Source organism: Notamacropus eugenii, chromosome 5 (genome assembly GCF_028372415.1).
Source record: "Notamacropus eugenii isolate mMacEug1 chromosome 5, mMacEug1.pri_v2, whole genome shotgun sequence".
Lineage (NCBI taxonomy): Eukaryota > Metazoa > Chordata > Mammalia > Diprotodontia > Macropodidae > Notamacropus > Notamacropus eugenii.
Window position 1 is genome coordinate 129,641,049 of NC_092876.1, and position 26,501 is coordinate 129,667,549.

Here is a 26,501-nt window from a genome sequence, read left to right on the forward strand (position 1 = left end):
TGAAATGTCTTCCATCTTCTGATTTCTAACTTTATCTATTAAATTCTTGTCTATTCTTTCATGTTCAACTTTTCTTTCATGAAATGTTCTCTGGTTACTCCAAGTGGCAATGTCCTCTCTCCTTGGACCTTGGGCAGCCCTTTGTACCTCTCTGATACATTTTCCAAGTGAGGTGTATTATCCTTGTCTATGCTGATGTGTTGTCCCACTACTGCAGTAGAAGTTCCTCAAAAGAAGAACTCATTCCTCATCTATACTATGTACTTCCCCACGGTTCTATCCCACTTCCCTTTCTCCTTCTACCTGCCCCTTCACACTCTGGATTGAGGAGAGGATATAAAATATCAGATTTGCTATGTTCACTCAATGTTTCTCAGTAAACATCTATTTCCTCCTTCTGTCCAGGTGGTTTTTAGCACAGTCCCAGACAAAATTACTTCTGTTTAGCTCTCTGATTTTTACCCAAATGATTCCTACCTGGTAGATCCTTGTAATCAGCTCTGCCATATCCCTTCTGGTCAGTCATGTAATAGCCCATCCATGGCAAATTCAGTGTGTTTGCATATAGTCTTGGGGGAGGAGCTCAGGGGACTGTCAGCCCTAATCTGGGTGCACATTTACCTTTGTCTTGGAAATGAGGCAGAGTGTTCGCTCCCCAGATGAGCCTGATTCCAGCTGGGAACCAAAGGCATGGCTTTAGTTTCAGGAAACCTCTGACTGCCATGGCTAAACCAGACTTCTGAACTACCATGAAGAAATACCAAGGGGCCGCCAGGCAAGGAGAAAGCCAGCTATTCCAAACTTCCCCCCCCCCCCAAACAAAATACCCAAAAATTTGTTATAGCCTTGCCTTTAGCTTTTTGGATTTCTTAGCTTTATCTTCGCAATGTGTATAGATGGTTAGTACTACATCCCGTCCTTCCACACACTTAAATCCTTTCAAGGAAGAGCTCCTTTGAATGAAGTATGGCTTTCTTACGGCATATTCCATTGGAGTCCCATCCCAACAAGTGTCCATGGTTTGTCAGGAATACACGTGAGGCCTAGAGAGGTGAAGTCCGTTCTCTAGGGTCAAAGGCAAATCTGGCGAAGGTCTGACTAGAACTCCAGGACCCCCAATTCGGCGCTTCGCTCACCATCACACCACCTAACTTCTCTGCACAATCCCTCCCCAGTCTCACCCCAGGAATGGGGGGTAACCTGAACCCCCCTCCTCACTCCTCCCCTTCCCATGCCGCCTCATCTACACCTACCTACACAGACCCACTCTGGGGCGTTATCGATCTTCGGGAAGGAGGCCAGAAAGTGTGCTCAGAAGGGGGGGCGGGGGTATCTAGGGCCCTCCCTGGTCAGCTGGGCCGGGGGGGGGCGGGGCGGGAGGTGGCCAGGGCGGGAAGAAGCTAGTGCCTGGTGCCCGCCCCCGGCCCCCGCCTCCGCCCTCCCGGGCCGGCCAGGCCCGCCATTGGCGGAGGGGAGGGCAGGGCAGGGCAGGGGCGCTGCACCGGGCACTGGCACGGTCCAGCGACATTCTCCAGCCGGCCTCCGGGACCCCCGACTCTCCCGGAGCTTCGTCCCCCCCTTCTCCGTGAAGGCCAGGTGTGCCCACGGGTGCAGCGTGCACCAGGTGTGTGCCCCTGTGCACACGCTCACGTACACCTGCGTACACACCCGCGCCCCGAGGGGCACACAGCCCCCGGACGGACACACAGACGCGCGGCCGCGGCGCGCGCACGCACACACACACACCCAGAACCAGACACACGCACACCCACGCACCCACGCATGCACGCTCCCTGCCGGCCGGCCCCGGGCGGCTCCGAGCCCGAGCCCGAGCAGGGTCCGTGTCGGGGCAGGGCCCCGGGTGCTGGGCTAGGGAGGGGAGCAGGCGGGGGCGGGGCGGGGCCGGGGGCGGGGGCGGAGGAGGAAGCGGAGGAGGAGGAGGAGGAGGAGGAGGAGGAGGAGGAGGAGGAGGAGGAGGAGGAGGAGAAGGAGGAGGGAGAGGACGGCGCCCGCGCGGGGATTTTCCAGCCGTGGCTCTGACGCCGCCGCCACCGGGACCATGGGCGACCGAGGGACGCGGTGAGTGCGCCCCGGCGGACGAGGGGCCTGCGCGAGCTCGGGTGGCACTGCCCGGGGTGCGGGGGTGTGGGGCCGGGCGGGCAGGCGGCGCCCGGCCCTTCCTGGGGATCTCGGGATGCTGCCAACGCCGAGCCTGGCGCTCGCCCGGACTCGGGCTCCGGCTCCGGGCCGTCTGTCCGATCGGCTCTGTGCTGCTGGCATGGAACGGGGGGGCACGTGCCGATCGGCGCCCACACTCCTCGCCTACTGACGCGCACACCGCATTCGCCCACCTCGCCCCCTCCCTCCCCCGCCCTGGGTCCCCGACTTCCCCCACATTTCGCCCCCAGACCGCCCTCCCGCGTCCGTGGCGGGGCTGGTGGGCTAGGTAATTAATTGGGCGGCGGGGTCCCGTTCTGACCCCATCCCGGCTCCCCGGGAGGGAAGCCCCCAGCGGGTGGGTGTCGCAGAGGGACAGCCCCGCGCCCCCTCCCCCAAAGAATGCCAGGGTGTGCGGGGCTGGCAGCTGGCGCTGCCTTCTGCAGCCCCCCTTCTCCCTCGGCGTCGGCGGGGATGCCTCTACCCTTCCTGGGGGCCCAGAAGAGGCTAGGGCCGGACCGAAACGGGGCAGCTCCCTGGGGGTGGGGGCGGGTCCAGCTTTCGTGACTGGACTTGCTGTTAGTGGAATTCCAACCGGCCTAGAATCCTGGTCACTACCTGTCTGACCTTGGGCATGTCACCTAACGTCTGTCTGGTCCTCAGCGCCTTCATCCCTTCCTCGAGACGTTTCACTCCAGGCGACCTCCAAGGTCTCTTTCAGCTCCAAATGTTATGGCTCTGATGCCATTCTCTTTCCCCTCCACGGAATCACTAGCCCCCGTGGGATGGTTTGTGGATGGGGATGGGGGTAGAAAGGAGAGTGCCCTGGCTGGGACTAGACTGTGCTCCCATTTTCCCTCTTTCTTTACTTCCCTCTCCCCTTTTTAATAGGAATACTCATCACGCTTTTATAGAGCTTTAATATTTCTAAAGGACTTTCTCTACAACAGACCTTTGAGGTTGTAGTAGTATTACAAGATTCAGACGCAGAAGGGGACCTTGGAAATTATCTCCCTCAACCCCCTCATTTTACAGACCTTCCGTGGGGGTCAAGTGAGTGATTTTCCATCTCACTAAGAGCGGGGAACAGTGCCAAAATTCAAACCAAGGTCCGTCCACTGCATCTCTTACCATTCACGTTTTAAGATGAAGAGCCTTGAGGCCTAAGGAGGAAAAATGACTTTGTCTGAGGTCTGAGCCATAGCTACTGGTACAATCAGTATTTGCACCCCGGTCTCCTGTCTCCAAGCAGAGGGACCTTCCCAGTACGTTGTATTCCCCTGTTGTTCTCCTTTAGACACCTGACACCCACCTCTCTCCATCATCCCATTCTTCAAAGGCCCCTTCCTTGGCCCCAATCTCTTAAGCCCCCTTTTCTTGGGGGTCTCATTGGCTTTTCTCTTCTCATTCCCCCTTTCTTTTCTCTTCACTTCCCTCAACAAAACATTCCCTGAATTCTTAGACTGTTCAGGGTCTTGTAATGGGAATTGGTGGTCAGGTGTAGATAGTGGGTAATCCAGGGGGCCAAATCCTGATGAGATCAGTTCCCTGCTCTTCACTGAACTCACAGATGGTGGTGAGGGGCTGGATATCTAAATGATTTATAGCAGCAGACCTCAAAGTGTGCTCCAGGATTCCTGAGACCTTTTCAGGGGCTCCTTGAGGTCCAAATGATTTACATCATCACAATAAAATGTTTTCATTTGGAATACCTTAAATATTGATAAACACAACGCACACAAATGAAAGCTCTTTGGTGGGGGGCCTTCAACAATCTTTATGAGTGTAAAGTGGTCCTGAGACCAAAAAATTTGAGAACTGAGGATCTAAATATCCTGAATATCTGGTGTTTTGGTTGTTATTGATTCTTACTTGTTGAGTATTAATAATTAATTAACTTGGGTTGTTTTGGCACAGAGGCAGGAGTGCTGGTTTTGGAGCTAGGAGGTCGTGGATTCAAATTCCAGCTCCAACACTTATTAGCTGTGTGACCATGGCCAAGTTTTTTTCCTTCTCTGAAGTTTGTGAATCTTCATCTGTGAAATGGAGATAATATCTGTAGAAATGTGAGCTGTAGTGGTTAGAGCTGGCATTTATTTATTCAAGCACTTTAACTCTTATTGAAGGATTCCCTTACAATTCCTTTTGGGAAGCAGGTAAGGAAACATTGTTATTCCCATTTTACAGATGGGGAAAATAAAGCTCAGGGCAAAGAGCTGGAGTAAGTTGCTCAGGGTAACAGATAAGAGAGTAGGAGGATCTGTGTCTTCTGACTTCAAGTCCTGAGCTCTTTGACCACTGTTGAACTGTAACTCAAAGGGCTTTATAGTTGACAAGCACCCCTTCATCATTAGTGCTCACATCTTCCCAGCTTACCTTGGCAGCAGGCATGTTGGCATGTTATTGTCTCAGAGGGTGTTAACCTGCAAGAGTTCTGAAAAGTCCTATCCTTGAGTATTTTACTGGCTGGTAGGGTCATAGATTTAGAACCAGAAGTGTTCTTTTCCAACTTCTTTATTCACAGATGGGTAAACTGAGGTCTAGGGAAATCGAGTAACTTGGCCTTGTTCATATCTCCTCACAGCAAGGCTGAGATTTGAATTCAGGTCCTTTAACTCCAAAGGCAGAATTTTCCACGCTTATCATTTTGCCTAATCTGTTCTAGCCTTCCATGTTAGAGATGAGGAAACTAAGACCTAGGAGGAGAAATGACCAGCCCGGTGTTTCTCAGCTAGGCAGAGACTAGAACTGAGATCTCCTGACACCCTCACCCAGGCTCTTCCCACTGCCTTGTGCTGTTTTAGACCCTATTGTCGTCACCCTCACTGTTTCTGGAGTAATGACCTTTGGAATTGAGGAACTGGATTTTAAAAAACATAGTCTAGTGGAAAGCACCAGTTTTTAGAAGTAAGGATCCTGGTTTTTAGTCCTGGCTGTCTTGGTGTTTGGGCTGTATGACCTTGGACCTGTTACCTCCTCTCCTCAGTCAGTCAACTAGCATTTATTAAGGGCATACTATGTGCTAGCACTGTGCTGAGTTCTAAGGTTGCAAAAAAATGGGGGGAACCTCAACTCAATTCTTGCTCTTAAGGAGCTCACAGCTTGATGATGCAGATGACTATGCACAAGCAAGATATATACAGAATAAATTAGAAATAGTCATCCGAGGGAAGGGACAGTGGAAGGCTTAGGAAAGGTTTCTTGCAGATGATGAGATTTTAGCTGAGACTTGAAGGGAGCTAGGAGTTGGAGATGATCAGGGAGAGGGTGCCAGGCCCAGGGCCAGCCTCTCAGCCTCAGTTTCCCTACTCAAATGAAAGGATATATTAGTTATGTAAGTATATATATAATATATTGGATATATATACGGGAGATAATCTAGTCTCACTTCCTTATTTTACAGAGAGGGGATAATTGAGGCCTAGAAAGGGCACATATCACTAACAGAGGGTACAGATTTGGTATTTTCCAACTACTTTTTGCCCAACCTTATGTTGAATGTGCCAGAGGGATAGGATAGAGGTGATAACTATGCTCCAACACGTCACATCATGGCAGGGTAGAAAGAGCCCTGGCCTTAGATATATATATATATATGTAAAATATTTAATACATATAGATATGTTAGTTAAAGCTTCCTAGACAGGTACAAGGTGTGTTATAAGCCTGCTGCTCTTTCTACCAAGGGAAAGGGCAGAGGCCTTGGTGTTTGCTAATATTCAACTCAATTTAATTCCATTTTATTAAATTCACTAACCTTGTATCAGGCAGTGTGCTAGGGTGCTTGGGATTAAAAAAAAGAAAGACAAAAATGAAACAATCCCTGCCTTCATGGATCTTATGGACTGCTGGGAGAAGACAGTATCTACACAGAGAAATAAAAATATATGTACAGTAATTTTGAGGGGGCGGGGTTACTTCTAAGAAGTGAGGGAATATGGCAAGGCCTTATGTGGGAAAGAGTATGTGGATAGTGCCTTGAAGGGAGTTAGGAATTGCAGCTATGGTGGCAGAGTGGATAGAGTGCGGGGCCTGTAGTCAAGAAGATGCATCTTTATGAGTTCAAATCTGGCCTCAGATGCTTTCTAGGTGCATGATCCTGGGCAAGTCACTTAACCCTGATTGCCTTCCCCTGTGGGGAGGCCCTCTGTTTCAAAAAAAAAAAGAACCCAGGTTCTTGAACACGCACATGACTGAAAAAACTGAACAGCAGTAGAGATTGCAAGAGGCAGAAGTGAGGAGTGAGAGCATTCTAGGTATGGGGAATAAATAGCAAGTACAGTCCCGAGGTGGGAGAGTGCCATGTATGGGAAGCAAATAATCCATTTCAGCTGAAATGTAGACTCTGATGGTGAATAATATCTACAACAGTTAAAGTCAACAGACATTTATTAATCACGTTCTTTGAGCTAAGCACTGTCCTAGGCACCAGGGATTCAAGAAAGGCATAAAACAATCCCTGCGCTCCAAGAGCTCAAGCGGGAAAATAACATGCAAATAACTATGTACAGACAAGATACAGACTAGATCAACTAGAGATAATAAGAACTCAACCTAGGAAGGTGTGTCAGACAGTGAAGGATTTGAAATGTCAAGCAGTGGCTATGGTCTTTTATCTTGGAGGCAGGACATTTCAACTTTTGCTTTTGTAATGTTGATTTGACGGCTGTCTTGAGGATAAATTGAGGAGGAGAGAGACTGTAGGTGGGGACACCTATTGGGAATCTTTTTCTGTAGTCCAGGAGAGAGGGAATGAGGGACTGAGCTAGAGCAGCAGCTGTGTGAGTGCAGAGAAAGGGACACGTGAGAGATACTGGGGAGGCAGAATGGGTGGGACTTGGCAACCAGTTGGATATAGAGAGCAGTGTAGAGAGACAGTAAAAGTTGACTGAATTTGTGATAATAGGAAAGTTGATGGTACCCTAGGCAGAAATGGGGAAGTTAGAGAGAGGGAGAGTTTTGGGAGAAAAATGATGGGTTCTGTTTTGGATGTGTTGACTTTGGACATAGCTGTGAGACATCCAGGTGGAAAATATGCAGAAAGCAGTTGGTGATGTGGGACTGGCACTCAGGAGAGAGATGAGCACTGGAAATGTAGCTCTGGACAAGTCAGCTGCATTGAGATGATCCTTGAACCCCCAGGGACCCTTGAAGTTATTAAGAAAGAGGGGATGTAGAGAGAGAGAAGAGGGCTCAGGACAGAAAAGTCATATTCCTTGGAGGGAATTGTTACCATTCTGGCTAAGTCTAAGAAGGGAGAGGTGGACACAGAGATAGTTCATGTAGGAAGGAGCTGCTTTCCAATCCATGGCACCTAATTGGATCCTTAACTATTGAGAGGTCTGAGGAGTTCAGAGTTATTAGAGAAAGATAGGGTGAGCTGACGCCTGTTGACCAAGGAGAACTCAGTAGATATATCTGGGCCAGATTTGTAAAATTCCAGTGAATAAAAATTTTCTACCGCCTTATTGTGTTGGAATCATCTTTAGGTTATTCAATTCAACTAACATGTATTAAGTGCTTTTTATATATGCAAGGCATTATGCTAGATGCTAGAGACAGACAAAAAATGAAATGGTGCTTTATGTTTTATTAGAACTTTCTATTCTTCCTCTTTTTCCTTCCCCTCCCCCTACTCTTCCTTTCCCCTCCCTTCCCTTCCCTTTTCTTCCCTTGTCTTGCCTTACCTTGCCTTCTTTTCCCTTCCCTTCCCTTCCCTTCCATTCTCTTCTCTTGCCTTGCTTTGCCTGCCTGCCTTCCTTCCTTCCTTCCTTCTTTCACCTTTCCTCTTCCATATTGATTGGATCATAGGCTGTACAGCCAGAGGGGCCTTTGGAGATAATCTAGTCTCACCTCCTCATTTTACAGAGAGGGGATAACTGAGGCCTAGAAAGGGCACATATCACTGGCAGAGGATACAGATTTGGTATTTTCCAACTGCTTTTTGCCCAGCCTTATGTGGATGTGCCGGAGGAATAGGATAGAGATGGTAAATCTGCTCCATCACGTTCATGTCATGGCAGGGTAGGGAGAGCTCTAGCCTTAGAACCAGAAGAGCATGACTTTGTGACCTTGAGACTCAGTTTCTTTCTCTACAAAAAATGAATGATGATGCTTAGATCCCCTACCTTGCTCAGCTGTTGTGAGTTCTTTACAAACCTCAGAGTTTTGCAAATGGAAATGTGGAAATGGAAACTGCTTTTATCGGAAAGGGTCATTTTATGGAGCATTTTCATATACACTCTTTCAATGGATCCTCAAGTCAGCCCAGGGAGAGAGGCAGGGCAGTGATTAATCTCCCCATTTTACAGAAGAGAAAACTGAGAGAGAGGAGGAGAAATGACTTGCTCCAGGTCACATAGTCTGTTAGTGGCAGATTCTAAACTAGGGCCTAGATCTCTTAACTCCCCGGGACCAGCAACTCTTTCTACTATGCTCTATAATCTGAAGACTGGTCATGCTTTTCTCAAAATTTGCCTTGTGGGACTGGCCACAGTGTATGAGTTGCCTCTGGATCCATGGTTTCCCCAGTCTTGGGAAGGAAAAATCAACTTGCTGTGTGGAGCATTGAATTAGATTTAGGCTGTAGGAGGAACTTCTGAGGCTTGTTGGGTGAAGTAGATGGTGGGAAATTTCTTATAGAATAGGAAAGACACCTGTGTGTCAACAGACCTGCCTGGAGGATGGGCCAGTGAGGAGTGGCGTAGAGTCTCATCTGCCTCTGATTCCATACATGTCTTCTGGGGGACCTCCATTGCTAAAGTTACTAGCCCAGGATGCAATGCTCCAGGAAACTTGGCTGCTGCTCTCTCCCTTGACGCTAGAGTCCTGTGTGACCTGGCTTGGCCAGGAGCGTGGGGAAGGCCTGTGGTTTTGGCTGGACCACATCCCAGGGATGTACAGTGCTGGAGCTCAGAGGCAAAACTAATTTTGTCTGCCCCCACCTTGGGCCAACCAACTTTGGTACGTGGCTTCCCACCTCTTCTGTGCTGATTTCTCTTTAGAGTATCAGAGCTGGAAGGGACTTAGAACACAGAGTATCGGAGTTGGAAGGGAACTTAGATCAGAGAATGTCAGAGCTCAGAGGGACCTTAGAACACAAAATATCAGGACTGGAAGGGAATTTAGAACACAGAATGTTAGAACTAGAAGGGGCCTTAGAACCTAGAACATCAGAACTGAAAGAGACCTTAGAACATAAGGTCAGAGCTGAACAGAGCTTTGGAACCTAGGTTGTCCAACTCATTGGGACCTAGAATGTCCATAGAAGGAAAATGACTGTCTCAGAGTCACACAGTATGATAATGGCAAATTCCTAGGCCAGTACTGTTCCCACTGCACCATATTTTTGCTCTTCCAATTATCCAGCTTCTCAATCACCCTCTTTCTCTCTTGGCCTTTGCCTCTCTGGGGTACACACCTCAGAGATGGCACACATGAGGCCTCCAAGGTCCCAGGTATATGGTACCTCTTCAGGAGTCATACCTAGCAAGCAGGATACATATAAGCCCCCTAAGAACGATTGGCTAGAGGAATTTTGAGGAGAAAACCCAAGTCAGTCACTTAGAAAGTGTCTTGAGTAGCGGCCTACATTCAGTTCTGATATTCTCGGTTCTTCTTGATGTCTAGTTGTATGCTCAGCTCTCTTAAGAGACAGGAGAGAAGGACAAGGTCCTTTACTCTCAAGGCCCTTAACGGGTCACCTTGTAGGGGGGACCTTGACAGGCTAGAGCATGCTCATTTTGATCTACCTGAAATAACAATATTAGGTCAGATTTCCATAAGCCTTTCACGCTTTATAAAAATGAATTCTTTACAACCCTGTGGTATAGGTATTTAAGTGTTATTATCTCCATTTTACAGAGAAGGAACTTGAGGCCCAGAGGGCTTGTGACTCACCTAATGTCACATAGAAGCTAAAAGATGGAGTCAGGATTGGAAATTAGGTCTTTTGGCTCTTCCTACTATGCCAGATTGCCCTGGCATGTCAACCCCCGTTGATAGAATTGGGGATGTAGTGCTTGGAGAAGAGATGATTTGGGGCTGAGACATCTTCTAGATATTTTCAAGTCTCTGAAGGCCTGCCTTGGGGGAAAAATAAGGAGTAGAATTAGTTCTGGGTAATTCCAGAAAGAAGGACTGTGACATGTTAGGGGATTTACAGGGAAGCAGATCTGAAGTCAATATAAGGAACAACTTCCTGACAATTAGAGCTATCCCACTGGACTGCCTTGTGTGAATGAGTTCCCTGTGACCAGAGAGATTCAAGCAAAGATTTCCCCACCATCTCATTAGAGATGTTGTGTTGATTGAGACCAGATGACCTCTGAGGTGTCTTTCAAGGTTGGGATTCTGAGATACTTTGGTTCTAAGAATCTCTTCTTCTCTGATCTGAAAATTCCATGACTCTAAAGGTTTGCAGATTCTGTAGTTCTATAATCCACTTAGGGTGGCTAGGTGGCACAGTGGATAGAGTGCCTGGCCTGGAGTCAGGAAGACACATCTTCCTGAGTTCAAATCTGGCCTCAGACACTTGCTAGCTGTGTGACCCTGAGCAAGTCACTTAACCCTCTTTGCCTCAGTTTCCTCATCTGTAAAATGAGCTGGAGAAGAAAATGACATCACTCCGGTATCTTTGCCAAGGCAGCCCCACATGGGGTCATGAAGAGTCAGACATGACTGAAAACAACTGAACAACAATAATGTAGTGAGGTATATAAGTAAAATACACATAGATCTGAAACAATTAGAAAATGAGAGACAGGTGTATGTATATAAACAACTTTAGGTATCAATAAGATGAAGTGTGATGAGTGCAGACAACTGAAGAATAAATAATAAATATCTGTCAGTAAACGTTTATTACGTGCCTACTGTGTGCCAGGTACTATGCTAAGTACTAAATAAGATAACCTATAATAGGAGGAGAAGCAGGGGCTAATAAACAGAGTGCTAGCACTTAGCCAGGTCAGGTCATTTCAACCTCCTGAACATGAGTTTATTTAGGGATAATAATGCCTGCAGTATCTACTTCTGAGTGTTGTTGTGAGGTCCAAAGGAACTAATACATAAAAATCTCCTTCCAAACTTCCAAAGTCTCTCCAAATACCAGCCTATTAATGAGGGGCTAATTGTCTAAGTTATTGTGAGTCCAGAGGAGGTGTTGAGATTGGTGAGGGCTGCAGCAGTCAGGAAAGGCCTCCTGGAGGAGGCATGGCTTGGCTGGAGGATAGCTAGGATTTGCATCAGTAGGGAAAACAACATGAATTGAGTGCCTGAGCTTGGGATGAGCCACTTAGGAGTCTTTAGTGGGGAGTGGGATGAGGAAGAATCATAGGCTCATTCAGTTTGAGTGTTGGAAGGGACCTTACCGATCATTTAGTCCAAAGCTCTCATGTTGCAGTTGAGGAAATGAAGGCTCAGATTGATTAAGTTACTTGCCTGAGTTTTCCATTAGGCTAGCAAGTAGGAAAGCTGATTTTCTAAACCATGGCTAATATGATATGTGTCAGTAAGTGAGTGGTAGAATGAGAAGGACCTAAGTATGAGTTTGGGGGAACCTGGGGAAATACGTGTTGAAGACGTCTGTGATGGTCAGATGAAGGAGAGTTGGCCAGTTCCAGGGAACCATGCCCTTTCACTGGGCAGGGTCTTCCTTCAAGTTCAAAGCAAGATACCCTCTTAGGGAGGGAGTGGTGAGGGAGAGTGGGAAGGAGAAAATTTGAAACTCAAGATTTTTAAAAAAATGAATGTTAACAACTATCTTTACATGTAACTGGAAAAAATAAAGTACTATTTAAAAAAGACCAGAGAAGAAGCTTAAAGATTAGGCATAAGAAAGAACTTGCAAATTCCAAGGATTTGAAAATAGAAGAATGGCTTGGCAGTGACTTGGATTTCTAAGCTCTTGAGGATTGGACTTTTTTCTACTTTGTTAGAATCACACATTAGGCAGGCAGCTGCTTAAGACTTACTTGTTGAACTGGTAGTGGGTTAAGGAGCTATTCCTTTCTCTTGTCCTGGATGGGGACCATAACATCTGAGAGTGGCCCCAGAATTGTGGAAGGTGTATTGGTTTTGGGATCACAGAACATGGGTTCCAGTTCTAGTTTCACTACTTATTTGCCTGACCTTGGACACACAGTGACTTGGACAGGTCAAGTAACATCTTTGGGCCTCAGTTCTTTGTCTGTAAAATGAGAGTTTTGGACAGAGGTCCCTTCCAGCCTGAAATATTTTATCCTTTGATTTAGAGTTGGAAAAGTCCTTAGAGGTTATTAAATTCATCCCTCACATCATGCGTGAAGGCCCAAAGAGGTTTAATGACTTGTCCAAGGTCACAAAGGTCAAGCCAAACAGGCTTTTTATCAAGCACCTACTATGTGATAGGCACTATGCTAAGCACTGAGAATACTAAGAAAGGCAAAAAAAAAAAGTTCCCACTCTCAAGGAGCTCCCAGCCTAATGGGCAAGCAACATGAAACATCCATGTACAAATGAGCTGTAGACAGGATAATTGGAGGGGATCTCTGAGGGAACGAAGCCATAAAGATTAAGGAGGATTAGGAAAGGCTTTTTGTAGAATGTAAGACTTTACTTGAGATTTAAGAAAGACAGGAGTCAGATATGAGGGGGAGAGGGACAGTTAGGAGACATGATGTGTTGTTCAGGCAACATCAAGGAGCCTAGTGTCACTGGATCACCGTGCATATAGAGGGGAGTCAATTCTAAGAAAACTGGAAAGGTAACAGGGTGGGGATGGATGGACTAGGTCAGCAAAGATTTAAAAAGACGGAGTTTTGTATTTGATCCTGGAAGTAATAGGAAGCCATTGGAGTTTATTGAAGAGTTGTAAGCCATAGAGGCTAGAGTAGAATCCTCTTTCTCCAAGCCTAGTGTTCTTTCCACTATCCTAACTTGCTCCTAGTATACATTTCTAAGATCACTTTGTCAGTGAGCGGGGAGACAAAAGGAAGAGGAGCGATACATGATCCCTGCCCTGGGAAACTTATATTAGAAGTAAGAGATTCTCTCTGTCTCTGTCTATCTGTCTGTCTGTCTGTCTCTGTCTCTTTCATACCCCTCCCACAACTCATACTGCATAACCAAAGTAGCCTTCTGAAAGTCCAGTGATAAAGACAATGATCATAATAACTTCTCGGTTTTATATTGTTTTCAAAGCACTTTCCTTATAAAAACTCAATGAAGGAATACATACAATGATTTTAATACCCGCCTTTTAGGTGAGGAAACTGAGGCCCCAGTGATTTGCCCAGATAGAAGCTCAGACCCAGGTGCTCCTCACTACAGCTTTAATGGCCTTTCCTCTATACCATGTTGTCTTCTCTCAGGAACTTTCCCTGGTCACATCCCTCTAACCTCCATTGGCCATTTCTTCAGTCTGCCATTATTTTGGCCCCATCCTCCTTCTCTGGACTTAGTTTTCACTGTTCTACTCACATACCTTCAGTCTAAGCAAACTGGGTAGTTGACTGTCTCTGAAACACTACCTGCCCTCTGAACTTTCTTCCTGCCTTGGATACCCTTTTTCTTTCTATTAAAGTCTTTTAAGGCTTCTCTGATTCCTCAAAGCTGGATCTTCCTTTCTCCCCTCTGAGTTTCCATAGCCCTTTGTCTACCCCCTTAGGACTCTAAGTGCTGGTTACTTGTTTTCAGGGTTATGGGCCTACGTCTGGCACCCATTACTAGACCTGGAGTTCCTGAGGGCAGAGACCATCCATCTTCATCTTTCCCAGTCATCCAGCACAGGGCTCTGAAACCAATCAATCAATCATTATATCAACTGATATTTATTAAGTGTCTACTATGTGCCAAAAATTGTGCTCAGCAATGAGGATAGAAAGGAAAAAGTAAACAAACCAGAGCATCTCTTCCCTTGATGAGTTTACATTCTGTTAGGAGAGGCAACAGGTACGTAGACAAAATAGATACAAGGTGATTTTGAGGGGAAAGCACCAGCAGTTAGGGGAAAACAGGAAAGGTCTTTTGCTGAGCTTTGAAGGAAGTCAGGTAAGGAGGTAGTACATTCCAGGCACTAAGGACAGTCTGTGGAAAGGCATGGAGATGAGAGAGGGAAGGAAAAGGAAAAAAGACATTTGACTGGATTGTGAATGCTTGAAGTGGGGCATGATGTGTGATCAGCCTGGAAAGGTAGGCTGGAGCCAGGTTGTGAAGGGTTATAAATGGCAAAGAGAAGAGTTTGCATTTAAACTTAGAGGAAATAAGGAGTTCTTGGAGTTCATTGGGTAGGAGAGTGACAGGGTCAGACTTGTGCTTTTGGAAAATCCCTTTGTGTGCAGTGTGGACCTCCTTGCTGTTTGCCCCATCTTCTAGCTCTGTGCCTTAGCCCTGGTTGGCCCCCATGACTGGATTTTCTTCCTTACCTTCATCTCCTGGCTTCCTCCAAGAGCTAGTTCTCATCCTACCTTCTGCACTAGTTCTTCTTCCCCTCAGCTGCTAATTATTTCTCCTGATCTATATCTATAACTATGTCTATGTCTGTATCAGCCTGATCTACATCTGGCCACTGGATCCAGATGGTTCTGGAAGACAAAGTGAGGCTGTGACTTCCTCACTTAAATCCAATTCACTTGCACATCATGACATTACTGCCCTGATGTCATGGTCTTCTTTGAGAATGAAGGACAAACAACACGCCTTTCTCCCCTGAGATGGCCTCTATATACTCTCTATATATCTTGCACATACCTGGGTATTGGCACATTGTCTCACCCACTTATATGTAAGCTCCTCAAGGTGATTTCTCCCCTCCTTTTTTGTATTCCCAGGGCTTGCCACCTTGCCTGACCTACAGGAAGTACTTTATAAATGCTTTTTGACTGACTGACTGGATTAAGATGGGACAGGGTGATCAATTAGGAGGAGAGTTTAATATCCCAGGCAGGAGGTAACTACCCTAGGCTGGCAGACAGATGAGTAGAGAGAAGAGGGTGTTTACAAGAGATGTGGAGGTAATTTTACAGATGTTGCAGAGAGGCAAAGGGCCTGGTCCAAGGTCACATAGGTATTAGGTGGCAGAGAGGGAATAACAACTCAGGCTCTCTGATTCCGCCCCCCCCCCCCCCCCCCCATCACAGCTGCCTTACTAGGCTTCATCATCAGTGCCAGGGCACTCCAGCTAAGCAACCAACACTCAGATTTGTCCAAGGATTGACCTTGTGGGGGTGGTTTATGCCATATTTAGGAGACAGGAAAGGGCAGCTCAGCTTATCTCACTCCTCCCCGGCATGGCAAAGGTGCTGCATTATTTTCCTGTTTCTAGCTCTTCATTTTTCTCTCCATGTATTTCCATCTTTTATTCTTTCTTGCTGTACGCTTGTTTCAGTCTCCATCTCCCTGCCTCCTTTCTCTCACAGAATCTCAGAGTTGGAAGGGACCTTGGTGACTGTCCTGTCCAAGCCGTTTTTGACCAAGAATCCTCTACGATGTCCCCGACAAGTCACCCAGGCTTTGCTTGAAGACCTCTAATGAGGGCGGAGTCTCCCCCCCCCCCCTTGCCCCCCTGCCTCTGAGGGAAACCCAGTCCACTCTGGGAGGCTCTCATTGTTAGGGAGCTCCTCTTTCTCCGAACAGCTCAAATCCGTTTCTTCATAACTCTTGTCCATTGCTGCTTGTTCTGTCTTCTGGGTCCAAGCAGAACAAATCTAATCCTTCATGGCAGCTTTTCAAGCTCTTGAAAACAGCTCTCCGGCTTCCTTGTAAGTCTTTTTTTTTTTCCTTTAAGCTTAATGTCCAGTTCTTTCAACTGATGATCCTCATGGTATAATCTTATGATCCTAAGACCATCTGGGTCACCCGCCTTTGGATGCTATCCAGCTTATCAGTATCCCCTAAAAAGTGACCCCCAGCACTGAACCCAGTGCTCCAGATGTGGTCTGACCAGGGCAGAAGATAGCAGGACTTTGACCTTGTTATGACTGGAATTTGGGCCCAAGATCCTATTGACCTGGTGGCTGCCATGTCATATTGTTGGCTTTCGGTCAGTGTTTATTTCTTTCTCTGTATTACTGTTTTCATCTCTACTTCTTCATTTTTCTGACTCTAAATATTTTTCTGCCTGTCTTTCTACTTCTGTTTGTTTCTGTTTTCTATTACTATCCCTCCTTTCCCCTCTCTGCCCGATTTTCCCCTTCTTTCTCTTTTCCCCTCTTTCCCCTCTCTCCTTTGTCTGCTCCTTTCTCTCTCCTTCCCTCTGTTTGTGTCACTGTCTCTCCCTCTCCTTCTCTCTCTCCCTCATCTGGGTCAGGCCAATGTATAAGTGACCTTACTTCATGAATACCTGATCCCATCTTCAAAACTTAGGGGCTCTTCCTTAGGTCTTAGCGGCTCTGGGCTTTTTTCTGTTGTCAATCATCACCTCTTGGGCAAAGGAGGAAAGAGCTAGCTGATGAAGCTATCTCAGATTGAGTCTGAGCTACAACATCCCAAGTCCTATCTTGAGGGCTACTCAAGGCTCTGGTCTTGGACTGGCCCTAGAAAGGGAGTCATAATAAATCTAATAGAACCTACCTCAGAGTTTCCCAAGAACCTTAGAGCTGGAGAGGGCCTTAGAGACTAAAGAAATTGTACAGAATTTTAGTGTTGAGATTACTCAGGGAGGGCTTTGTAGAACAGATAGGATTTATGAGATTATAGGCTTTAGAGGTTAAAAAGCACCTTAGTAATAATCTTCTAGTTCAAAGCCTTAATTTTATAGCCGTGGGAGGTAAGGCCTAGAGTGAGGAAGTTACTTGACCCAAGTCACTCAGTGGGTTAGTGTCAGAGCCAGGCTTTGAACTCGGGTCTTCTGACTCACAGGGCAAGGCTCTTTCCACTGCATCAGGAGAGGGAGGAGTGAGAAGTGAGGGCTTCCTCAGTTAGGGTGCTGAGACATCATCCCTGAATGTCTGAGCCACAAGGGACATTATTGATCATTGAGATGAGGAATCCAAAGCCCTGAGAGGGATGGTTGTTTGCTCAAAGTTATGCCGTTAGCAAGTACCAGGACCAAGACTCAAATCCAGGTCTCCTTACTTCCACTTCCATTGGCCGTCTCCAAACTGACCCACTGTCTCCCTTGATGTAAGTTAGCTGGGAGGGGAGCCAGTGAGTCTCCTTCCTTGGAGACCTGTAGGAAAAAGGAGTTATCTGATAACAGCTTGAAGGTTATGTGACTTAGGGAAAGAGGGGGAGGGATTGAAGTGACCTTGCAGGATGCCTCTGGGTCTTAGGATCCAGGGGTCTTTTCAGTTCTTGGACCTCATATTCCAGCTTCATTTTTTTTTCTGAGAGGAGAGCTATGTGGGGACTCTTGATTTCTTTACTCAGTTTGGCACATCTGTGTGTTTGAGGCCTTTTCCAATTAATTGCACTACTGTAGGGCTTCTGGGCTGGCTGGCTGCCTGGCTCTCATGGACTCAGTTTGCTCATTATTTATTTGTAACTTTGTCTGTCATTGACCTCATCTTTGGGGAGGAGGGAAGCAGGGTCCTGTCTCCCCCTCAGACCAGGATCTCCCTGGAGACAAGAACCACATCTCCCCAATCAGGGACTTCCTGAAGGCAGTGGTGGAGGGACTGTGTCCCCTTCTCCCAACCCCCTGCAGTCAGGGGCTCCCTGAGGAGCCTCTAGTCTTATTTCTCCTCCTTTTCTCAGGACAAATCTCTGTGCATGTTGCTCTGGTTAGGGGTTACTGGACTGAAACACTTTCAAGATGAGAACAGTTGGACCCTGTTATTTCTGCTTCCTCCTCCCCAGAAAACCCTGCCTTGGGGTCATCTCCCAGGGAACAGCTGCCTCCTCTCCTCCTGGGTTTTCCTTACCCTCTGTCCTACTTCAGAGAAAGTTTTTGTTCTTTTCTGGAGAACACTGGGTGCCAGACAGAGGAGGGGGACCAGGTCAGATGAATTCCTGAGTGCCCACTGGGCCAGGGCCGTGACACCGGGTTAGCCAGGAGCCCTTCATCAGGGTGTTTAGGTGTCAGAATCACAGAACATCTGATGGGAATGACCTTAGAGATTATCTCTCTAGCTCAGCTCTCATCATTGAGCAGAAGAAACGAAAGCTCAGGGAGCAATGATGTGACTTGTTGAAGGCCACCCAAGTAGTAGAAGGATGGAGATTTGATACCAGATGTTCTGCCTCCAAATTCAGCTCCCTTTCTAACATACCACACTGCTTGCCCTTTGTAAGTGACCTGAACCTAGGGCAGAAGCCCCAAATCCAAGTTCAGTGTTCTCTCTTAATGTTACACAATGCTTCTTCTTCCCCTCCAACAAGCTTGCCATGGCCCCAGAGACTCATTTACGCAAAGATTGCATCTTGGACTTCATTCTCAAGGTTATGTAATTAAACAAAATGATTTCGCCTAAGGGGAAGAAGGAGAGAGAGATTAGTGTTTGGTCTTGTTTGGAGAAAAGGGTGTGACCTGGGAAGAGAAAGAGCTAGAGTCCTAGTTTCTAGTGACAGATTATTGGACTTTGTGCGCATGTGCAGACACATGTATATTATATACATATGAGTACATGTGGGTAGACATACTGTCTCTATAGATACATGTATGTATATATGTACGCTCATATACACACAGCTTCATATATACATATGTATACGTATACATGTATACATATAGGTGTATATACACAATATACATATTCATGTGTATATACACAAGTATACACAGATATTTTATATATGTATATACCTATATATGTGTATATATACATATATATATATAGAGAGAGAGAGAGAGAGAGAGAGAATGAATTTCTTTCGATGATGAATTAAAAAAACACATTATTTTGAAGAGGGGCCACAGAGAATATTCAGAACCCTGGAGCCAAATGAAAGATGGAATGTGTTGTGTATGTATGTATGTATGCACACACACACACACACACACATACACCACACACACTCCCCCTATACCCTGAACCTCTTGTGTCCTATTTAGCAATCACTAAGCTGCTTCCTTAGTTTCTTGTCTGTCTTTTTTAGTGGTTTCTAAAACACTTCAGCTTTTTTCTAGCTCCCAAATTCTTAATATTTTTTGTGGCAGTCTAGTGAAGCCTATGGACCTCTCCTCAAAATAATGTTGTTTTTCAAAAATTCGTCATTGAAAGAAATGCTAAATTTCATTTAGAGTTTAAGTGAAAATGATGATGTAATTTTTTTTTTTTCACATTCAAGTTCATGGACCTTCTGAAATCTCTCCATAGACTACAGGTTAAGAACCCTAGCGTGCTGAACCTGGAGTTCAGATGAGCTGAGGTCAAATCTAGTCTCAGATGTTTACCAGATATATGATCCTGGGCAAGACACTCCATCTGCCTGCCTCAGTTACCTCAACTGTAAAGCAGTAGCACCTACCTCCTAGAGTTGTTGTCAGTCTCAAATGAGATAATATTTGTAAAGAACTTAACGCAGTGCCTGGCACATCGTAATTATTTGTTTCCTTCCTTCTTATGAGGAAATGGTGATCATTAAGAGCCATCATGGGTTCATTAAAAAGAAGGCTCACTTAATTTCCATTTTTTTTCCATGTTTACCAGACTCCTAGAGAGGGTGAATGCTATGATCATAGAATTTCTGCATTTCTGCTCTCTCATGCCATTCCTGTGGATCAGATGTAGGCTAGATGATAATATAGTTAAGAGGGTTCAGGAACTGGAGGAATGAACAGACACAAAAAATAGTGTTTATAGAGCCATGCCAACCTGGAGGAGGAAGGCTTCATCTCTGGCCTTATAGTCTTCCATTTTTGTCAGTGACTTGGATGAAAGCATAGATAACATAATGACCAGATTTATAGATTATACCAAGCTGGGGGGGGAGGGGGATACTTAATATGATAAATGAGGGTCAAGGTAAAATAGTCTAGAGTGATGGGCAATACTTTATGACATTTAGTGTGGATAAACATAAAGTCCAGCATTTTGATATAAAAATATCAACTGTCTGGGACATGGCTTTGGAGAATAGTCTGTGGAAAGGACCAGGGGTTTTAGTGCACTGCAAGGTCAATGTGAATCAACAGTGCTATGTGGCTGCCAAACTCATACATGAGATGTTATCATCCAGTTGTCCCCTGCCCCGAGCAGACCACTTTGGAGCTAGTTTGCTCATTTCTGGGTATGGACATTGGCAAACTAGTATATTCTAAGGAGGGCAATGAAGATGGTGAGGGACCTGGAGCTCAGTGCCATAGGAGGATCACTTGAAGGATCTGAGAATATGTAATTTGGAGATTTAGGGGGTCAAGATTTCTGTCTTCAAGTATATGATGGGTTGTTTTATGGAAGAGACACTGTTAGATTTGTGCTGTGTGAGCCTAGAGGACAGAAGTAGGAGCTGTGGGTGGAAGTTCCAGGCAAAGAGATTAGAATTCCATATATAGCAAAACTTGTAATAATTAGAGCTGCCTACAGTGGAAAGGGGGGATAGGAATAATGAGTTCATTCATTTACCAACCATTTATTTATCAATTACTATATACAAGGTACTGAGGTAGGTGCTGAGCATTCAGTGACAAAAAATGGTCCCTCCCTTCAAGAAAGTTACATAAGTGATTAAATACAGAGAGAGGGGGAGGGAGGGAGAGGAGGAAGAAAGACAGTGAATGAATGAACGAATGACTGGGGGAGGTTAGGAAAAGCTTGGTACAGGACGTAGCACCTGGGCTATGCTTTGAAGGGAGCTAGGGCATCCATGAAGCAGAAGAGAGACTGCATCATGGCCAGTGGACGGCCATTTGGGCAATGGCTCAACTTGGAGATGGAATGTCCTTCTCTGTGACTTGTTGGGAATATTGTGGAGGAGAACAGGCTTTGGACAGTGGTTGGACTAGGTGTCCTCCAAGATGGTGTCATTCATTTTGTAATTCTGTGATCATTTCTTTGGTTCCCTCCCTATTTTACCTCTTCATATACGCTAAACTTTCTGTCTTTCTTACCCAGAATGTGAAATTCTTAGCAGCAAGCCAGTCCAAAGCCAATAGCTGAAAGAATTCTGGAGATTTGCCGTTGAATCTCAGATGTTCCACTTGCTGACTGAGTGACGTTGGCAAATCACTTCCCCTCTGTGGACTTCAATTTCCTCCTCTGTGAAACGAAGGGGTTGGGTTCTATGCTTTCTCATTTCCCTTCCAACTCTAAGTTTCTATATTTCTGGGGCCTCAAATGAAAGGCTCCTAAAAGCAAGAACCAGTATAATCAGCTAATTAGGCCACCCAATAATTAGGCCACCCAGTGGGCATGAGGAAGAGAAATGGAGATGAAGGAGGATATAAGAGGGGACAAGGAGTGGGAATTAGAGACAGATGGAGGCAGGACCAGAATTCAGATTAGGAAGAGACTAAGGAGAGAAGACCAGGGGCAGAGAGGGTGGAGGGCAGTGACAGCGTGGGCTGGGAATTTCAGTTTCCTTCTCTCTAATGCAAGGGAGTTGAGTTAGATGGATGCTAAGGTCCCTTCCACATCTGACATTTCTGTGGCTGAAAGAAAGAGACAGTGAGGGAGACGCTGGGGTAGGGGTGGGGTGGTGGTGAGGAAGAAGACAGGCGGGAGGAGCACAGGGCAGGGCTAGCCAGGCTCCCGACGTACCTGACTTGGAGGAAGGTGTGGGAGGGCTGGGTTTCAGTTAAAGCTAATCTGGCTGGAGTCTTGCATTCCTAAATCCAAAGGTTAATCTGAGGTGAAGATAACAGACATGAATGTCCCAGTAGATTTCCCAAATATCCAAGACTTTCGACTGAGGGCCCCTTGAACTGGAGAGGGAACAATGCTCTGTCTTTCATCCCCATCTATATTTATGTGAATGCCGTAGAATGGCAGCACTGGAAGGGTCCATAGAAGGGAGAGCTTTAGAATTTACAACAGAGAATGCCAAAGCTAGAGAGGACCTTAGAAAGGCCCTTGGAATGGCTAACAAAGCTTCTTAGAATCCCTAATTTCCTTCAAACCAGCAGGTAGGTGGCATAATGGATAGAGCACTGGGCTTCATGAGTTCAAATATAGCCTCAGACTTTATTAGCTGTGTGTTCCTGGGCATGTTGTATAACCCTATTTGCCTCAGTTTCCTCATCTGTAAAATGAACTGGAAAAGGAAATAGCAAACCACTCCAGTATCTTTGCTAAGAAAACCCCAAAATGGAGTCATGGAGAGTCAGACACGGTTGAAATGACTGAACAGCAACACTTTCCTTCAAAACTCAGCTCAAATTCCACCCAGTGTATCAGACCTCTCTTGATTTTCTCTTCATCACCCTTCCATCCCAGTTCCTGGTGCCCACTCCCCCCAAATACCCAATTTTTACAGAACAGAAAATTGCTCAGGCTCCCAGAGAGGTGAAGCAATTATCCCATGCTCACACAACAGGACTGCAAGGGCTGAGATTAGCATACCAGTCCAGTCTTCTTTCTACAATGCACTCATTGATTTGTCTGGCCTGGATCTTTCCCTGTCTCTGGTTTTCTGTGTGCCCTGTTCCCTATTTTCTCCCCCTCACATTGTGAGTTAGCAGAACCAGAGCCAGATTATAGAATCTGTTCAATCAAACAGCTGGCACTGGAGATTAGAGAAAGAGGAGGAACTAACTCCTTGAGGAGTTTATAGTCTAAAGGAGAGATGCAGGTACAAAAACCAATGGTATGTGAGAGAAATGAGAGATTTGGGGAGGGAAGCATCACTTCTAGATAGAGTGAACGTGGAAGATTTCCTGGATGAGGTGGCACCTTGAGGGAAGGGATGTATTTCAACTGGTAGAGAAAGGGGTGGGGTCAAGCACACTGTGTTCCAGGCATGGCAGAGTACCTGTGCTAATGTACAGAAATGGGAGTTGACAGGCTGAGATTGTGGAACCGCAAGGAGCCCAGTTTGGTTGGACTCAAGATTGTATGGTCAATAATAATATAGCTAGTATTTTTAGGGTTTGCGGAACACTGTACAAATCCTCACAACAACCCTGGGAGGGAGATGCTAGTATTATCCTCATTTTACAGATGGGGAAACTGAGGCATACAGATTAAAATAACTTGCTCTGGATCACAAATGTCTGAGGTTGGATTTGAACTCAGGGATTCCTGACTGGCTAGGTGGTGCAGTGGATAGAGCACCTGGCCTGGAGTCGGGAAGACTCATCTTCTAAATTCAAATCTGGTCTCAGATAATTACTAGCTATTCAAGTCACTTGACCCTGTTTTCCTCAGTTTCCTCATCTGTCAAATAAGCTGGAGAAGGAAACGGCAAACCACTCCAGGATCTTCGCCAAGAAAACCCCAAATGGGGTCTCAAAGAATCAGACATGATTGAAGCTGCCTTCCTAACTCTAGGTTCAATGCTCTATCCACTGGGGCTGCCTCTAGATTGGCGCTAGATTGTGAAGGGAGGTCACTGACTTCTGAAGACTCCTGAAAGCACTGGAGAGCCATCTATGGTACTTGAACTGAGAAGTTCCTGACAGATCTGTGCATTAGGAAGATTATTCTGTAATCTCTCAAAGATAAGTAGACAGATATGAAAACAGTTCACACTGAGAGTAACTTACTTGTTGGAAATAACATGTTTCCCCTGTGGAATAGCCAAAGAGCATTGGATTTCTGATTGGAACTTGAGTTCAAATTTCTGCATTGCTTCTTCTCACTTTGAACACTTGTCCAAGTCTTATTGTTTTCATCTGTAAATTACGGGATTGGACCATCTCTAAATTGGATATTGAGTTATTATTGGTAGAGAAAGAAGCCGGAAAAGCAGTAGCCAGAGAGGAAATGGAAGTGTGGGGAGTGGAGAATGGAGGTGGAAATGGTGATTCATTTGTTAGCTTGGGGGTTGAGCTGTCTCTTTAAGGGAAAATGGGGACATGAATCAACCTCTCTTCCCCCCCCCCCCTCCATCCCCAAGGTTCAGCTCTGGCCCGCAGGGTGTGGATCTTAGAACCTTGGGGCCCTGCCAGGGAAGCTGACCGGCTGCTGGTTCACACAGTTGGAAAACAACAGCCAGTTCCCCATTCCCAAGACCAGGCAGAGAGCTGCCTAGGGAGATGGCAGCCCCATAGTCAAGGGTACCCCTCCTCCCTGCATCCCCCCAAAGATTCTCAGCCTGGGAGAGTCTAGGCCTCTCTCTTTCCCTCTAATCTGTCAGATAGGTTCATGTTGGCTGGCATGGACCTCAGGGGCCCTAGGTGGGCATGGGGGTGTTTCTCCTCTTCCCCCCATCCTGAAAATGTTCCAGGCAGACAGGCTTGTCTACTCTTATTCTCTCAGTTCCCCCATTCCTTGCAGGGCTGACGGGGAGGAAAGGTTCTTTCTATCCAGCAGCATCCGAGTTTTACTGGGCCCCTAAGCGTGCTAAGAACAGGTCTTTGTGTGGCTGTAAAACTGAGAATTCTCATTAGAGGAAACAGACCATAGCCTGCATTAAATTGGCTGCAGGTTCCCAGTGCTTTTCTTAGTTACCAGAATCTCTTGGAGAGAATCATAAAATTAAAAACTGTCAGAGGTGGAAGGAAATCTGACAGCAGAGAGTGTCTGAGCCAGAAGGAACCTTAGGGTCTTCATGTTAAGAGGGACCTTAGAGACTATCTTTTCCAACTCCCTTATTTTACAGAGTGGGAAACAGAGGCCTGGAGAGGGAAATCACTTTTATAAGGTCACAAAGCACTTGATGGCAGAACCAGGATTAGAACCCAGGCTCTCAGATTCTCTTTTTCCCCTGTACCATGCTGTCTCCACTATTCTAGAAAGATTTGAAGAATTATTATCTTTACCTCCCTTTCTTCTGTCTTCCAGTAAGTCTGGGGTTGTTTAGGTGAAGGGATCTGGACAAAATGTTCCCTTAAATGTAACTGTCTCTGGGCTAAGTCATTGTTGGAGAGCCATAACTAGGATGAGGTGAATGGGCTTTTCCTCCTGGGTGTCCATACCTAGTGGGACATGTTTTCCCCTTGCACCTTATGACCTTCCTTAGCTTCCATGCTTTTCTCTAAAGCCCTTGCAGGAGTGAAGGCCAGGCCACTTCTTTCTCTGGCTTGACTGCACTTGTAGTCAGACTATCCTCTAAAATGCAAAGTTGAACCACTTTATCTTAGGTTAAAAAATTCCTAGTTGTGCCTCTGCCCAAGGTTTCAGTTGACTAGGTAGAGCCTATATCATTGACACTGACTCCTGCTGAAGGGCTGAAGATCTGAGGCTCAGTACATAAAACACTGTCCTGGAGTAAGGAAGACCTCTTAGGCAAGTCACTAATCTACCTCAGTTTCCTTAGCTGTAAAATAGAGATAATAAGAGCACTAACCTCACATGATTTTTGTGAGGATCAAATGAGAAAAAATTTGTAAAGCATTTAGCACAATTCCCAGCACACAGTATGTGCTTAATAAATGCTTGTTCCTTGCCCTACTTTTCCTTCCCTTCAAGGAAGTGACTGAACCATCTGTTCTTTGACGATTCTCTGTTTTGGAGGGCACTCACTGGGGGCTGGCCATGGGCCCCCACCGCAGTTCTGACATGGGCATCAGCACCGTTAGTAGCTCATAGGCCTGAGGCAGAGGAGAAAGCAGAGTATAATACAGGGTTCCATCCCTTTCGTGAAGCTTTTCCTGCCCATTCTAGCCGAAATAGACAAATATGATGACGCTGTCGTTAAAAGCTGAGTGCTGATACCATATACCATGCCTGTTTCTTTCTCCACGTGTTTCCTCATCTGTAAAATAAAGGGGATGGACACTTCATGGTCTCTAAAGACCAGTCCAGCTTTAATATTCTGTGTGCTAAAGACCCTTCTGGGGCAGCTAGGTGGTAAAGTGGATAGAGTGCTGCCCCTGGAGTCAGGAGGACCTGAATTTAAGTCCAGCCTCAGATACTAACTAGCTGTGAGAAGGAAATGGCAAACTATTCCAGTATCTTTGCCAAGAAAAACCCAAATGGAGTCACAGAGAGTTGGACACCACTGACTAAAAAACAGCAAAAAGGACCTTGTAGGGTTAACAGTCTGTGTTAAGGCCCTCTTAGTCTTAACATTCTATATTCCAAGCTCCATTCTAGCCCTAACAGTCTGTTCTATGGTTCCTTTCTGCTCTAACATTCTCTGTTCCAAAGTCTCTTCCAGCTCTGACATTCTATGGTCTATGACCCTTCAAAGTACTGCCATTCAGTATTCTCTGTTCTAAATCTGTTTTAAGGCTCCTCCAGCTCTAACATTCTATGTTAGAAGTAACTGGGTGCTGTAGTAGATAGAATGCTGGATTTGAAATTCAGAAATTTGGGGGATGGTTTACCATTTCCTTGTCCAGCTCATTTGACAGATGAGGAACCTGAGGGAAACAGGGTTAA

At 46.0% G+C, this 26,501-nt stretch overlaps 1 protein-coding gene across 1 annotated transcript in view; it reads left to right on the forward strand.

Moving 5' to 3' along the window:
• Positions 1-1,767: 1,767 nt before the first annotated feature.
• ARRB1 (arrestin beta 1) overlaps positions 1,768-26,501 on the forward strand; it is a 117,270-nt gene continuing 92,536 nt past the window's right edge. Inside the window, 2 exon segments of the mRNA XM_072610828.1 lie at positions 1,768-2,006; positions 2,008-2,079. Of these exon segments, the coding sequence (XP_072466929.1) occupies positions 1,783-2,006; positions 2,008-2,079 (296 nt within the window). The 5' untranslated portion in view covers positions 1,768-1,782.